Genomic DNA, 15,656 nt, shown 5'->3' with positions numbered 1-15,656 from the left:
TATCTCTGTTTGCTCATCTGTACATATGCCCGCTTCCCACCCCAAAGACTACCCCATTTCCTGAATTCTTTCCATATACATACATCTTTAATACCTGATATTTTCACTTAGCTCAACGTTGTGCAAGTAAGAATCTGTTTAACTCCGCTTTGGTTAGGTTTCCACCAGTGCTCTCAGCTACTAGACTTTAAACTGTTGAGGTATAGAGTACTAAACCTAAATTACTTATTCACTATATCCTAAGTACCTAGCATACTTCCTGGTTTAGTAAATTCTTTCTGAAAGGTTGAATATGTGATATTTCCATAAATAGTTAAACTTCATAAAATTATCTATCTTTTGTGGCATCTGGGTGAGATAACTTTGATGTATCCTCAGCTGAGTTTACAGAATAAAAAGTTAGTATTTAGGTGTCATCCTAGGTGCCCAGCTAATTTAATGTCTCATATTTGTTAGTCATGGACATGAAGGTTGAGCCCCTGAGTTGTATAGCCGCTCTCATCAATGGACTGAGTGCAAAAAGCTAGCAGCAGTGTGTGTGTGTGTATACATTATAGTACTGTACTGTGTATACATATAGTTGTGATCATTCTAATTTAGCAACTAGTATGATTAGAGATTGTAAAATTCTTTTGTGCTTCCCTATAAAAACCATACATTATTAGGAAGGCAAATAGGAATTTTCCAAACATCTTTGACAATGACCCAGAATATTTTATTTTTTTATGATTTACTGTGTGGATTTCATGACCTCTCATGAGTTATGATGCATAGTTTCAATTCTTGAAAGACTCTACCTTTACAAAGAGTGTAATTACCATCAGTGGAGGAATAAAGATAAACCCATTCAAAGATATCCATTTCTGTGATGCTCCTTTGTATCTGTTCAATTCTTTCCAAATACATAGAGAACTTACAACAAATATATGTTTATGGCCTCTTCTTACAGTAATAACTGGACCTGCAGTGTTGCAAATAGAAAAAAACTCTTAGCATTTATGATAGGGATATTTTGGTAGAAACATTTGACAAGTAGTGAAAGATGTAACGAGTTATTTGAAGTTATCCTCTGAGTAGTTTGTTATTTAGGTTTGAAAATAAGCTAAACTCCACCTCAGATAGTCTCCCATTGATTTTAATGAAATTCCCAATTTTTTGGTAATGGTAAATATACTCTGTGAGGAAAACATTGTGGCATGATTAGTTTCAGGTTTTTCATAGCACTAATTCCTGATTCATAGAAGTGCACCTCAGCATCCCTCAAGAAAACTTTAATAAAGTAGTATCAGCCCTAAAGCTATTAACCCATGGTTTGATAGTTCTAAGTCTACAGGTATCCCAAAAGTTAACCCTAAAGTCACCATACACCCTGTAGTTACCCAACATGAAACAGGCTTCTTCACTAAGCGGTATGGTATCAGTGTCTGAGAGAAGAGTATTATTATTTAGATCACTGTATAATATAACTTTCCGTAATGATGATGTGATAGCTACTGAGCACTTGAAATATGCTTCCGGTGATGTCTAAATTTTACTTAATTTAAATTTAATTTTCTGAAAAAAAATAAATTTAATTTTCTGCATGAAGTTAATGGTTGTCCTTTTGGACAGTGTAGATTTAGATAGTACCGTTGGAGAGGGAGGAGAAAACTACTGGCTTTAACTGATTTTTGGTTCATAAGAATTATTTAGTGTCTAATTGAATGCTTAAACATTGGAATGAAATATAATGACTATGTGTCTAGTTAAAAGTATAACCACACAGAGAACTATTTAAAATGACTTTTAACTGCTGTACTTTCAGTGTCTATCCCTGGTGGACTGTATTCTAGGGATTGAAAGAACTGTGTTTTCAGTAACCATATTATTGAGTTAGGTTATTACTTGAATATTATGTCATAAATGAAATGAATGATTCTGTGTTGAGTGCTGGAAGTGTCAAGAACTGAGATTTTCAGCACATGAACTAAGATTTTTGACATGTGAGAAGCAGGGATTACAGATGTGAAAATTAATATGATACAATAAAAATACTATACTTCTGAATTTGAACTGTGAGAGTGTTGGTGTGATGTCTGTCATTAAAGAAAGAAATAGCCAGGTGTAGTGGCTCATGCCTGTAATCCCAGCACTTTGGAAGGCTAAGGAGGGAGGATCACCTAAGACTAGGAGTTTGAGATTAGCCTGGGCAACATAGCAAGACCCTCTCTCTACCAAAAATAAAAATGTTAGCCATATATGATGGCTCACACCTGTAGTCCTAGCTGACTGGGAGACTGAAGCAGGAAAATGGCTCAAACCCAGGAGTTCTAGGCAGGAGTGAGTTATGATGGACCACGGCACACCAGCCTGGGTGATATAGTGTGACCTTTCCTTTAAAAAAGAAAAAAGGGGCTGGGCATGGCGGCTTATGCCTGTAATCCTGGCACTTTGGGAGGCTGAGGCTAGACACCCACAGCACACTCCTGTCAGTTCATCCCACTCAACCATTCCCCTCAATTCCTGAGTCCACCAGCTGTCAAGGCTTCCCTCTGGCTGTGTGTCCCAGCATGCATCTCTTAGGTCTGTTGCTTCATTGTTTGGAGCCCCTTGCCTTTGTAAATGAAAGGATCAGTTAACCATACAATATTGTTAGTTCTAAGTCTAGAATATTTAAATTTTTATTTAAATATAAAAATATTTAACTTTATAGACTTTTTATAGAGTTTAGTTCACCCATGGATATTAAATCTTGCTAAATCTTCCCTTAAATTTTTTGTATCTTTTTTATATGTCTTAGGATAATATCTTCCACACAGTTATCTCAGTGCAAAGGAATATTTAATCCTTTGGATGGGAAAGGATACTACCTGAATAGATTATTTACTGAGCAGAATGAAAACCAGTGCTTTACTCTTGGATAATTTTCTAATCATCAGGTCTCTTGAGGTGTAAGTAAGACTAGAGTAAATCTTTAAAAGATTTTAACAGAACTCTATAATTTACCATGATACACATTTAGAGATAAAATCAAGGCAAATGAGAGGAAGGAAAAGAAAAAAGTGGAATTAAATTGTTAAATATTTTAATGCAATATGAATTCTTGGTATATATTTTGGTTGGTTTGTTGGGGATGGGAAGGTTCTTTATTTTTTAACCACCACATTTATGAAACTCTGATAGCAACTTGAGAGCTAGTTGAATTCAATCTCATCATTTTTTAAGTACAGAAACTAGTATTTAGGAAACTCTAAGGTTTATTCCAGAGCACAGAATACCTCACTAGGAGTGGGCTTCTATTTGAGATATAATAAATCGTTTAAGTGGTACTTAAAATGTATCATATGAAAAAGGAAATAAATTTATTTAGTATATTCATATTTTCAACCACAATATCATATACTTAATTACTTGAAATAACTGTTTCTGAAAATATAGGTAAATAAAAATTTTATAAATATAGTAGAACCTGTGCAAGATGCCCACTCAAGGGACTGTAACAAACTGGTCAACATATGGAGGTGATCAACATAGGGAATGAGGCCTACTGTACTAATAGGTACGTGTGGTACATGTTCAGTCTATGAAAATTAAGGAGGTGGTCAACTATGGAGGTTCTTCTATAGAATCGTTCTCCTACAAACATATTCAGAGAATAATTTTGTCTGATGTCTCATAAGGTATTTCTGCTTCATTTGCTATTTCCCAAAGTCCTTTCACACACACAAAAAAATATGTATGTTGTTTGGTTTTAAGTTTTTGTTTTGCCATTTAAAATCTTGCGATATTACATACTTAGTGTTAAGAACACAATACCTTTGTAGTAATGCTTTAAAACTCAGTCAAATCATGAGAACAACAGACAAACCCAAATTGAAGGGCCATATCAAAATAAGTGTCATTAAGAGTGTGACGGCTGCAATGAAAAACAAAATAACTGGGCATTGGGGCAGGCGCCTGTAGTCCCAGATACTTGGAGGTGGAGGCAGGAGAATCGCTTGAGCCCAGGAGTTGGAGGTTGCTGTGAGCTTTGAGGCCACAACATTCCACTCAGGGTGACAAAGTGAGGCTCTGTCTCAAAAAAAAAAAAAGTTATCTCCAATGAGCAGTATGTATAGGAGACTGCTTATTTTGCCTTCTGGGTTTTCCTTACTTTATTCTTGAGTCAAGTTATATTAACAAAAGAAACCTGGACTTCATAGCATATTATTCTATTTAAAAAGGTAGTAGCTATTATTTATTGACCTCTTATATGCCAAGTACTCAAAGTGCTTATCTTATGTCACTACATTATTTTTGCTACAGAATACAAAGACAATTTTTTTTAAATTCTTTCATTATTTTTGTAAAGTAATACATTTCAGTGGTACACATTAGAATTCTTTGACACAATGATGTTACTAGCTGTGAAGAAGAAAATAGCCTTTTTCTATAAATTTTTTCTAGAATAAAAATCCAGTTTTTATATTTAGTGAAATGAGACTTGGTGAAAATCATTTATAGAGAAATGTGTCAGGAATGGGCCATACCATCAAACTGGCACATATTTCGGAGTTCGTTAGTGCCTGTTTATGACCCCAAACCTACCCTATAAACATAAGTTCCGTGAAGCTATCAGTGGTAACTATGCCTTTCCAATGATGAATGCTGATAAGGATTCTGTAAGAATATGGACATACTCATCATTGCAATACTGTTGTCTGTGGATTTAACTGACAGCAATGACAGAATGTGAAAAGAAGTTTTTGAATTAGGTATGCTTGAAATGCTAGGGCTTCCTAATGATGCTGTGTGTCAGGCAGTCCAAGATTACCTTCCCCATGTGTGTCTATGTTATGAGAAAAAATATGTATGTGCTTTGTAGATTCAATCAACATTTAAACACTAGCCTTGTGTTATTTTAATTAGTCAATATTTGAAAATGAAATCAAACTTTTTGTTAGGAAATATACAATCATTATGTGAATTAGCTATAGAATTTAATACAAAAGTCTTTCTATAGTTTGATTATTTACATGGTAAGAGTTTTCATATTGCTGATAAACTCACTTATAGTTGAATAGTATCTTTTTTCCCTATAGATTGTGTAATCATTAAAGCGTCTGTGAACCTTATGATTTCCTTGCTTAATTGTGTTATTAATGCATGCATATTGTATTTAAATGACCACAACCTACTGCAGTCTGGATTTTTAATATGTACATCAACTATTGCTATAAGCAATGCAACATTATATCCATGAAAGCTAACAAATTAATAAAGATGCTTAGAAGTGGTTTTGTCATTATAAATGGGTCATACTAAGGCCATTTGAAATTCTGGTTTAAATTTGACTTCAGTAAAAACTCTAAAATGTATTTGCCTTCTTTGGAGGAGGTTGGGGGACTCACGGTATTAGGAATTACCAGGCCAAATTCTTGCACACTTAGGACCTTTAAACATATTGCTATCTGAATTTAGAAGACAAAGATGCAGTCCATTCAAATGTGGTGGTTATTTTCTTGATTTGTAAGATAATATGAAAATTATTTTGTAAATGAATAGATGGTGAGGTGATTTAAGAAGAGTAAGATGAATGTAGCATGTTAATTTCCCTAAGGTGTGGCAACACGTGTTTGTATGAAATTACTTTATTCAAATCACTTAATTTGTTTGATACAAGAAAACTCTGATTATCTTTTAGAAGATTTTATTTATTTTACATTAAACTAATTTTATAAATTGCTATTTTTAAATATATTTTTATCTATTTAATGTATTTCTGAAGAACATACATTTCTAAATTTATTTTTTTAAGTATACAAAAAGTTTAAATGTTTTAAATTCTTTTGAATAATTTTCTTATATAATACTGAGAATTCACCTCCCCCCATAGATATGGAGTCTGGAGAACGGTTACCATCCTCAACAGCCTCCTCTACTCCACCAACTTCATCTTCTACACCTTCTGTGGCTTCAGCAGTTTCAAAATGCAGCCTTTCCACTGGAGTTGCTTCACTTAGCTCTACAATCAGCCCATGTGGTAAATATCTCTTTAACTCAATTTTGGAATACCATTTTAAAAATAATTTATATTCATTGTGTTTTAGTGAGCTCTGAATAAAATGTTTTCATGACCCCCATTAACCTGTTGAATAATGGCTACGTTAAGCATCTAATTTCCTTACCTTTTCTGGATTTTAGACTGGGGTCGCATTGATTATTCCTTGCTTTCCATGCTTATTCAGAATTCTTTTTTAAAGTTTAATTTTAACATCTTAATTTATTTTAAAGTTTTAATTAATAGATTAGTAAAGTGAAGTCTTTTTAAAACAGTAGGCCTATGAGGGAGTGAAGAAATACACTCAGTGGTCCCTTTGCCCTAAATTTGCTTCCAATGTTTAAATGACCTTTGCAACCTCCAGCTATCCCAGTTCACAGATGTATACTAAAGCAGGTTGTTGACTTGATGGAAACTATTTTAAAAGTTTAGAGCATAACAAATTTCTCTTTAACGTGAACGAAGTCTGTATTACTCAAAAGAGAGCTTTATTTCAAAAGTGAAAATATCCTCATTTTGATTATTGGGAAGGTACATTTAAGTACCCCCCAAAATTATTCTTTGCCCTTTTATACAGGTTTGGTAGAATATATCATTCTTAAAACAAAAACACTTCAACTTGATGGACTCATTTTCTTATCAGTAGGGATCACTTTAACCTTAGATATTTTTTATCTTATAGATATTTCATGTTTGTAAATAGTCGAACTAAATGATAGTCTATTTTTTCAAAATTAGATTTGTAATACCACATAAATGAAATGCATAAATATGGAATATTTGCTTATAAAATACCCTAGCAAATTATGAAATATATTTTAAAAATTATTTGTTTTTCTAATCAATGGAATGACAAGGATGTCATTTTGTTATTATATCACTATATAACAATTTTTCTAATATAATAACAAAATAACTGGTAATCAAATGGTAAGAGTTTTCATGTGGCATGTGTGTTTTCACAAAATAGCATTGTGTTTTTTAAAAAATTGATATAACCTTTCTTCTCTTGCACTGAGTGTACAATCTTCATCAAGTTACTTACAACTTCATTGACATTTTTCTTATGTTTACAATGATGGCTAAACTCTAAGGTCCACTGATGCTATGCTGTGCTCAAAAATATGGTTATGCCAAGATTGGCTTTTTAACTTATACACTGTTCTACTTTTATAATTATAGGTTTTTGTAATTCTTCTTCCTCTTTGTTGTCAGTTCTTTTCAATATGTTCTAATCTGCTGTCTTAATTTGTATTTATTTCTGAATCATTCTTTAAAATACAAAGTTTCTAAAGAAATGTCATTTTTTAATGTTCAAAGTTCAGTAGCATCCTTGACTACAGAGCCTTAAGTTTTCAGAACACCTTTTCTCATTTAGTTTTCTGAATTAACAACACTGCAATTGCTTGCAATTCTGATTAATCATATGTTGGGCACTATTTTTTGTTGTGTTTTGTTATTTTCGGGACAGAATACTTTGTTGGGACTATTTTTTGTTTGTTGGTTGTTGGGAGTTGTAAAAGTAGTGGAGTGTGCTGAGTTGCTGAATAACATCAGAAATTATCCTTGTCTAGAAAGAAATTTGTTTTTAATTATTATTTGCTAATAAAAAAGTGTAGAGTTTTTTAATTTAGAAACTTAATAAGTTTTTTTAACGATAGTTTATTTCTATTTATTCAAAAGTTTTATCACATAGTAACACATATTTTTAGTGCCTACAATGTGAGTTTTTTCACTTTTAGGTAAAAATCACTGTTTGTTTGTTTGTTTATTTATTGAGACAGAGTTTCACTCTGTTCAGTGGTGTCACAGTAGATCACTGTAACCTCAAACTCCTGGGCTTAAGCAATCTTTTTGCCTCAGCCTCATCCACCCTCCAATAACTGGGACTACAGGCATGCTCCAGCACCTCTGGCTAATTTTTCCTATTTTTAGTAGAGACAAGGTCTCATTCGTGCTTAGGCTGGTCTTGAGCTCCTGAGCTCAAGTAATCCTTTCTCCTGGTCCTCCCAGAGTGGTAGGATTACAGGCATGAGTCGCTACACCCAGCCCACGTTTTGTTTGTAACTTTCTTTTTTTTTTTTTTTTGTAGAGACAGAGTCTCACCTTATCGCCCCCGATAGAGTGCCGTGGCGTCACACAGCTCACAGCAACCTCCAAATCCTTGGGCTTAGGCAATTCTCTTGACTCAGCCTCCCAAGTAGCTGGGACTACAGGCGCCCGCCACAACGCCCAGCTATTTTTTTGTTGCAGTTTGGCCGGGGCTGGGTTTGAACCCGCCACCCTCGGCATATGGGGCCGGCGCCTTACCGACTGAGCCACAGGTGCCGCCCTGTTTTTAACTTTCTTAATGTTGTGGATTCATGCTTAAATTAAGCCTTTTATTCTCTTCTAACACATGATTACTTAAGAGAATACTCAGTTAAACTGTCTTGCATCACTCGGTTTATTTTATTTTCCTGTGTTCCCTTGCTTGATTTATTGTGTGTGGCCTATTATCTAATAATTTTATTTTAAAATAAAATCATAGAGTAATAATGGACTTGACCACTTATCTTAAAGAATTTGATCTCTTTGATTTTTTTGATTGAGACAACAAAATGAAATTTTCTTTTGTTTTTTAATTCCTTTTTTTTTTTTTTTGTAGAGACAGAGTCTCACTGTACCGCCCTCGGGTAGAGTGCCGTGGCGTCACACGGCTCACAGCAACCTCTTAACTCTTGGGCTTACGCGATTCCCTTGCCTGAGTCTCCTGAGCTGCTGGGACTACAGGCGCCCGCCACAACGCCCGGCTATTTTTTGGCTGCAGTTTAACCGGGGCTGGGTTTGAACCCGCCACCCTCGGCATATGGGGCTGGAGCCCTACTCACTGAGCCACAGGCGCCGCCCGAAATTTTCTTTTTTTTTTTAAATTGAGATGGAGTCTCACTTTGTTACCCTTGGTAGAGTGCCCTAGTGTCATAGCTCACAGCAACCTCAAACTCAGACTCAAATGATTCTCTTGCCTCAGTCATTGGTGCCCGACAATGCCCAGCTATTTGTTTGTTTGTTTGTTTTGTTTCACAGGCCCAGGCCGGGAGCAAATCTACCTGCCCCAGAGCATGTGGCCAGCACCCTAATCACTGAGCTACAGGTGCCCAGCCAACAAAATGGAATTTTCATCTTTAAAATGTCAGAGCCTCACCAGTTTATTAATGAGACCTTTGTCATCATTCTGTTGTTTTAAAATTATTATTTTGTTGTTGTTGTTGTTGATTCAGGGTCCCACCCTATGCCCCTGAGCAGAGTGCAGTGGGCATTGTAGCTCACCGCAACCTCAGACTCGGGCTGTGGGCACCCCGCTGCCTCAGCCTCTGGAAGCCGCTGGGATTTGAGGCGCTCGCCGCGGCACCCGGCTGGGTTTTTCCATTTTTTTCATGAGTCAGGGTCTCACTGTCGCTCAGGGGAGTCTTGAACTCCTAAGCTCAAGCAATTCTCCCTCCTCAGCCTCTCACAGTGCTGGGATTACAGGTGTGAACCACCGCGCCCGGTGTTTTAAAATTATTTTATTTTAGAGAAACAGTTATTTATTTTCTGTCATCTTCATTATAGAAATTCCTCTGAGTTATCAAAGATTTAATTCAAGCCTTTCAAACTTTGAATGATTAACTACTTTCTATTGAATCAACACCTTGTCAAGGTCTGAGATTAAACCTACTTACAAGCTAGATTTTTGCTATTTGGATGCTGGTGGTAGACATGAGATTCCTTGATCAGAGATTTTCTTGCTTATGGCACAGCAAACAACATAAGAATCATATTGGCATTGGTTCTCCAGGCCCAAGTTCCACAGGGGCAATATGGAAAAGTCCATTTGGATCTTATGCATGCAGTGAGTTCATGTTATAGCTGAGGAATGCTGAGCTTGAAGAATCCACTGCTTTTATAGTAAATGAAAGCAAGCCTACTTTCTGTCTGGGAAGAGATACTGCCTTATCCTTCAAGATTACTCCTAAAATGTAGCCAAGTTAAAGAATAGTCAAGGCTTTGTATTCTTAGCATATCCAGCAATAACATGTTGGGACTCCTATGGCCTTTGAAAGATTGCCTCTCACAATACACCCTTGATTTTATTACAATAATTTGAATAGTAAATAACACTACATGTAATTCTAGCATTCTGGGAGGCCAAGGAGGGAGGATCACATGAGGTCAGCAGTTCAAGACTGGCCAAAGCAAGAGTGAGACCCTTGTTCTACTAAAAATAGGAAAACCCTAGCTAGATGTGGTGGCAGGTGCCTATAGTCCCAGACTCTGGAGGCTGAGGTGAGAGGATTACTTGAGCCCAGGAGTTTGAAGTTGTAGGGAGCTATGATGATGCCACTGTATTCTAGACTGGGCAACAGACTGAGACTCTATCTCAAAAAATGAAAAAAAAATCAGACTGCAGGAAAAAATTAATCTAAGGTTATCTGCATATCTGGCTTTTGTTATTCTTTTGTTGTATTTTCCCTTAAGGAATGATTTTAAAAGACCTGCCTACTCCTAAAAAATAATGTGCTACATCTTTCAATAGGCACAACAAGGAAAAACCATTAACTAAAATGTCAAAAGATAAGCTCTAGAAAATAAAAGGTCTTACCTAAAGAAAGCTGGAGATAATTGAACAAAAAAACTCAACTCAACAAATAAAAGGTCTTACCTGAAGAAAGCTGTAGATAATTGAACAAAAAAACTCAACCAGCTAGCTGTTGAGAATAAAGGAAAACGTAAAGGGTTACATGGCTTATATATGTATTACCCTAGTGGTAGTAAGTATATCAGTTTCTCAGAAAAAAATCTTTTTCTGGTCCTGAGTGTCATGGGGAATTTACTATCAAACTTATGTACAAAAGGACAAATGATGCACAATATCTTACATGCCAGTTTCCTAGATACTCAAAAACTATTCCACATACTGGTTCTGGGTGAAAGCTGAGAGAATAGTATTTAAGAATAGTTCCACGCTTAAACTTTACAGAGTGAGGTTATTTGAGATTTGTGGTCATTTAATCTGATATAAAGATGGTACTTTGAGAAATTTCAATGATAGTTAAACTGTGCCATAGACCAGTCATTTTCAGTCTATTTTGGATATAGACCCCTTCAAACAAAAGCTTGTGCCAATATAAAATGTATAAAATGGTTAAAGCTAGAGTATGTCTGCTTTCCCTTTAAGAAGACAAATTTACGCATGTATCTTACTTGCAGACTTCTACAGAAGTGTGCCAAATCATGATACACATATATTGAGGAAATTATATGTTGATCAGTAAGGCATCTATTTTTAGGGTATGTGTCAGTTATGATATGATTAACTGGGAATAGGAAAGCATCACGAATAAATACCATTCCGTACACTGGCAGTCCTGGGATGGGTAATATCATCACAGAGCTTAACTTTTTCTAATTTTTTATTGTCTTCTAAAGTATGGGACTTTTCATGCTCACATGTGTGTAAGAGTGCTAATCTACCTACACCACTTCCTTCCCAGGAAGAAAGGGGGAAGGCAAAAGTTGCAGGGCAGTTGACTTTGACCCCTTTTTTTTGTGGGGGTTTTTTTTTTTGGCCGGGGCTGGGTTTGAACCCGCCACCTCCAGCATATGGGACCGGTGTCCTACTCCTTGAGCTACAGGCGCCGCCCAGACTTTGACCCCTTTTAAAGAGCTTTCCCAGAAGCCCTATCCAGAGATTTTTACTTAATTTTCTTTCATTAGAAATGGGAGTGGTTATCTCAGCTTTAAGAAAGAATAGATTTCAGCTGAGCATAATGCCATCCTGAATTAAATGGGGAGTTCCCTTTGAAAGGAAGAAGAAAGAATGGATTGTCAATATCTACTATGGCTAAGGACAGAAAGGAGGTCAAGTAGAGGAATAGACCAAGGTCAGATAATTTAAAACTTCAGGTACCACACTAAGGAATTGTGGCAGTATTTGCGCTATAATGTTTATTGCAGCTCAGTTCACAATTGCCAAGACATGGAATCAACCTCAGTGCCTGTCAATTTATGAATGCATTAACGGACTATTTATATGTATGCCTTGGATTACTATTCAGCCATAAGAAAAGATGGAAACTTTACATTTTCTGTGTTTACCTGGATGGAGTTGAAACATTCTTCTTAGCAAGGTATCACAAAAATGAGGGAAGGAAAGCATCCAATGTACTCATTACTAATATGAAACCAATATATAAACAACCGCATGCCCACATGAAACAAAAAACAACACTAGTATTGTCTGGTGAGGGGGAGCGAAGGGGGGAGTAGAGACGGTAATTAGCAGGATCTCACCTAAGGTGCCCAATGTGAGGGCATTGAGCATGTTCCTTGGATGAAGGGCTCAACTACAATTTGAACTTTACCTTAAAAATGAAAACAATGTAACCTAAACATTTGTATCCTCATGTCAATCTAAAATTAAAAAAAAAGAAATGTGGAGGAGGAATAAATTTTAGAAAGAGTAAGAATAAGTTAACTTTTTGCGTGTTTCATTTGAGAGGACTATACTTATATCTCCACACTGTTATTGTGGATGTTTGAGTTGTTTTCTGCCTGTGCCAATGACAGTGCTGTTATAAATGTCATTATACACAGATCCTGATGGATATGAGCATTTCTGAAGATGTCTTCAACTTACTGTAGTACCAGTTTATTTTCCTACCAGCTGTATATTAGAATTCCTGATGCTTATCATTCACTCTAACACTTGTCCTTGTCAGACTTTTTGATTTTTGTCAGTGAGTAATATGAAGTAATGTTTTATTGAGGTGCCTTTTAATAATTTTTAGCTTTCTGTATTTATCTGCTTAGGGCTTTAGTACATATTTCTAATGGGTTGTGTATCTTTTTATTGTAGATTTATGAGTTCTTTTTATATACCAGATGCTAGTTCTTTTTTCAATTTTATGTTTAGGAGATACTTTTTCCTAGTCTGTGGTATGTGTTTTAATTCTACGTTGTCTTTTGATGAATAGAACTTCCAACTTTCATGTAGTGTAATTTATCAACATTTTTACTTATGGCTATGCTTTTTGTGTCTTAAGAAATTCTCCTTTACCTTTAAGGTTGTTTGTATTTTTTTGTTAATTTCAGACTAATTTGAGGGTACAAACAATTAGATTACAATGTTTGTATCTGTTAGGTAAAGTCCCTCAGGAGGTGTGCCATATACCCTTACATTGTCCCCATTAGGTGGGAGCACACGAGTACCTCTTTCCCATTCCCTCTTCCTCTTTACTCCTTCCCCCTCCCCCAACTTGAATTGAATTGAGTTTTTATCTTGTATGCATGCAGTTTTCTTTTTTTTGTAAGACAGTGTCTCACTCTGTCACCCTGGATAGAGTGCCATAGCGTCATCACTCACAACAACCTCGAACTCCTGGGTTCAGCAATCCTCTTGCTCAGCTTCCCAAGAAGCTGGGGCTACAGGTGTGTGCCACAATGCCCAGCTAGTTTTTCTAATTTTTTTTTTTTTTAAAGTAGAAATGGGGTCTTGCTCTTGCTCAGGCTGATCTCGAACTCCTGAGTTCAAGGAGTCTCACGCATGAGCCACTGTGCCTGGACGTATGCATGTTCTTTTTAAGACTTCATTTACTCCCTGTTCTAGTCCATACCAGCGGCAATAGACTGGGTCTTACAACAGAAATTGCTCATAGCTCTTGGTGCTGGGAAATCCAAGATCAAGGCACCAGCAGATCTGGTGTCTGGCGAAGTCCTGTTCCCTGCTTCCAAAAAGGTGGTGCCTTCATGCTGTGTCCTCACATGATTGAAAAGGAGGCAGGACAGCTAGCTTCCTTAGACCTCTTTTATTTTATTATTTTTTTTTTTTGTAGAGACAGAGTCTCACTTTATGGCCCTTGGTAGAGTGCCGTGGCCTCACACAGCTCACAGCAACCTCCAACTCCTGGTCTTAAGCGATTCTCTTGCCTCAGCCTCCCGAGTAGCTGGGACTACAGGCGCCTGCCACAACGCCCAGCTATTTTTTGGTTGCAGTTTGGCCGGGGCCAGGTTTGAACCCGCCACCCTCGGTATATGGGGCCGGCGCCTTACCGACTGAGCCACAGGCACCGCCCTAGACCTCTTTTATAAAGGCACTAATTCATTCCATTCATGAGGGCAGAGCCCTCATAAATTAGTCACTTTCCAAAGGCCTCACTTTTTGATACTATCACATTGGGTATTAAGTTCCAACATTTGAATTTTGGGGGTACATCAACATTCTCAGCACTTCTCATTTAGTATTACTTCAAAAAGTATATGGTTATCAGATATCAGACCAGTATAACCGCCTGAATTATCTTTTTGGTTTTGCAGCTGTCACCAGTTTGGCTGTTGGTTAATGTATTAGTCATCAAACAATAGTATGTATCACTAAAGCTATTTTAAGCCCAAAGAGATTTAATATAAGAAATTAGGTACTTATAAAATTATTGAAGAACTGGCTCCTTGCCCCTATGAATGGAGCCAGAGCGTTACTCCTGAATTGATTTGCTTAAAAAAATTATCTCTGGTTCAGTCAGGACACCACTGTTCAAACTGCGGAATCTATCCGTGATCATACATTTCCTCTGTCTCCACTGCATTAAAATCTCTCCCCTGAATCTTTACAGTTCATTGTAACTGGCCTCTCCACTTATAAGCTTGCCCTGCTTTGACCTGTTCCTCTCCTAATGGAGTGAAGCCATTATGCAACTCACCTTCCCCATACTTTTAGTTTTTTTATTTAGGTACAGTAAAATTCACCATTTTAAGTGTGTACTTTAATTAATTTTGATACATAGATATTCATATAACCTCCAAGTTAGGGAATATTTTCATCACCTAAAAAAAGTTGATTTGTGTCTTTTTTGATGCATTCCTTCTTCCCATCCTCACCTTGGCAGTCACTGAGGAAGTTCTCTTCTATTCCTATTTTGCTGAGATGGTTTTTTTGTTGTTATTTGCTTTTTTTTTTTAATGAATTGTTATTGAGTTTTGTCACTATTTCTGTATTTACTGAGATGATCATCTGGTTTCTCAGTTTTGACTTGCTAACATAATAAAATACATTAATTTTCTTTCTTTTCTTTCTTTTTTTTTGAGTTAGAGTCTTTCTATGTCACCCTTGGTAAAGTACTGTGACATCACAGCTTACAGCAACCTCAAACTCTTGGGCTTAAGTGATTCTCTTGCCTCAGCCTCCTAAGTAGCTGGGACTGGGATCTGCCACAATGCCTGGCTATTGTTGTTGTTGTTGTCATTATTGTTTAGCAGGCCGGGGCCAGGTTCGAACCCACCAGCCCCAGTATATGTGACCAGAGCCCTAACCACTGAGCTACGGGCACCGAGCTGATTAATTTTCTTAATATTAAATCAGTCTTGCATTTCACAGATTAATCGCACTTGGTCATGATGCGTTATTCTTTTAAAATATTGTTGGATGTGATTTGATAAAATTTTTATTTTTTTTATTTTTTTTTTTTATTGTTGGGGATTCATTGAGGGTACAATAAGCCAGGTTACACTGATTGCAATTGTTAGGTAGATTTGATAAAATTTTATTAAGGTATTTTGTACCTATGTTCATGAGAGTTCAGTGGTTTCCTTACCATTTTTTTTTTTTGGAAATAAATTGAGA

At 36.4% G+C, this 15,656-nt stretch overlaps 1 protein-coding gene across 19 annotated transcripts in view; it reads left to right on the top strand.

Moving 5' to 3' along the window:
• Positions 1-15,656, top strand: part of BAZ2B (bromodomain adjacent to zinc finger domain 2B) — a 303,102-nt gene that overhangs the window by 129,097 nt on the left and 158,349 nt on the right. For all 19 annotated transcript variants that reach the window (XM_053596953.1, XM_053596957.1, XM_053596946.1 and 16 more), the window contains one exon: positions 5,855-6,001. In XM_053596953.1, the coding sequence (XP_053452928.1) occupies positions 5,857-6,001 (145 nt within the window). In that variant the 5' untranslated portion in view covers positions 5,855-5,856. The remainder of the gene's footprint in view (positions 1-5,854; positions 6,002-15,656) is intronic.

The sequence above is a fragment of the Nycticebus coucang genome, chromosome 7, assembly GCF_027406575.1.
Source record: "Nycticebus coucang isolate mNycCou1 chromosome 7, mNycCou1.pri, whole genome shotgun sequence".
NCBI lineage: Eukaryota > Metazoa > Chordata > Mammalia > Primates > Lorisidae > Nycticebus > Nycticebus coucang.
This window is presented reverse-complemented; position numbering and strand designations above follow the sequence as displayed.